The following is a 1,087-nucleotide window of genomic DNA, read 5'->3' on the forward strand; positions in this document are numbered from 1 at the left end:
CAAGCAGTCATTCTTGCCCGTACAGATATCCGTGACGCAGCGGACCGCGAAGAGGAATTCTCCGAATTTTACTTCCCAAGAAATTCATTCACAGAGCTCGACTCATTGTTGCCAGGTCTCGCCCAGGTGAGTTCGTTGCCTTATTGAAGAAAGATCTCTCTTATTTATGTCCAGGAACGATCCAGACTTGTCTCACACCGCTTGGATCTGACGTTAATTCACGCTTGACGTAACCGGATTATTTTCGTTCTGAGCTTATGTGGTTGAAGATACTTTGTTCCGGTCCCTATCTGTAAAAAACAGCTGCTTTCCCCAATAGTTTCTATGAAATCACGCGCGAAATTGAAGGGGGAAAAGGGGTCATAACTCATCTATGAATGGTATATACATGCGTGTATAAACACTGAATTCTTATAACCAAACTGAATTTGTTCTTTCAACAGTACACTACTCTTGGAATATAAATACAATATATAACAACCCTTACAAGAGTATAGTCTCGAGACCAACATTTTTGTCGTTAGATTCCACTAAATGGAATGTATTTGTTTGTAATTTGTGAAATAGTAACGCCTTTAAAAATAAACTAATATTATGGTAGTTTCAAACAACCGTAATGTGTGGTTTTCTGATTGTATTCGTAAAGAAGATTGGTGTGAGGGTTCCTCTACTCCATATGAATATACCACGCTCTTTGCTGATAAATTATGAACGAAAGATAAAATGTTATCCATGAATATAATGCAACTATCTTGCATTAAAAATGTTTGACAAAAAATGACCAAGTACAAATGCCATGTATAAACAACGCTTCTGACACGCCCCAATCCGTCGCAGATGCTCGGCGACATTCAGTACAGAGCAGGAATCTTGTCAGCGGCCACCCTGCTCTCCCAGCACGTGCCCACCCGCGTCCTCAGGTAAGCACGAATATAAAACTGCCAGCTCTAGTACCTCACGTTGCAATCTTCACAGACACAAAACTGTTAATAATCATGACTGCAACGACTAACGTTCTTTTTGAATTTCATAGTGAATCATTTGATAAAATGGTTTTGTAAACATGTCAGGCTCAAATATTTTGTCT

The 1,087-nt window shown here is 39.5% G+C and overlaps 1 protein-coding gene across 1 annotated transcript in view; it reads left to right on the forward strand.

Annotated features, from left to right (window-relative positions):
* The window catches only part of LOC119594102 (cocaine esterase-like), a 7,735-nt gene that overhangs the window by 5,728 nt on the left and 920 nt on the right, over nt 1–1,087 (forward strand). The window contains exons 9-10 of the mRNA XM_037943160.1: nt 26–126; nt 838–920. Of these exons, the coding sequence (XP_037799088.1) occupies nt 26–126; nt 838–920 (184 nt within the window). The remainder of the gene's footprint in view (nt 1–25; nt 127–837; nt 921–1,087) is intronic.

This window comes from Penaeus monodon, chromosome 33 (assembly GCF_015228065.2).
Source record: "Penaeus monodon isolate SGIC_2016 chromosome 33, NSTDA_Pmon_1, whole genome shotgun sequence".
NCBI lineage: Eukaryota > Metazoa > Arthropoda > Malacostraca > Decapoda > Penaeidae > Penaeus > Penaeus monodon.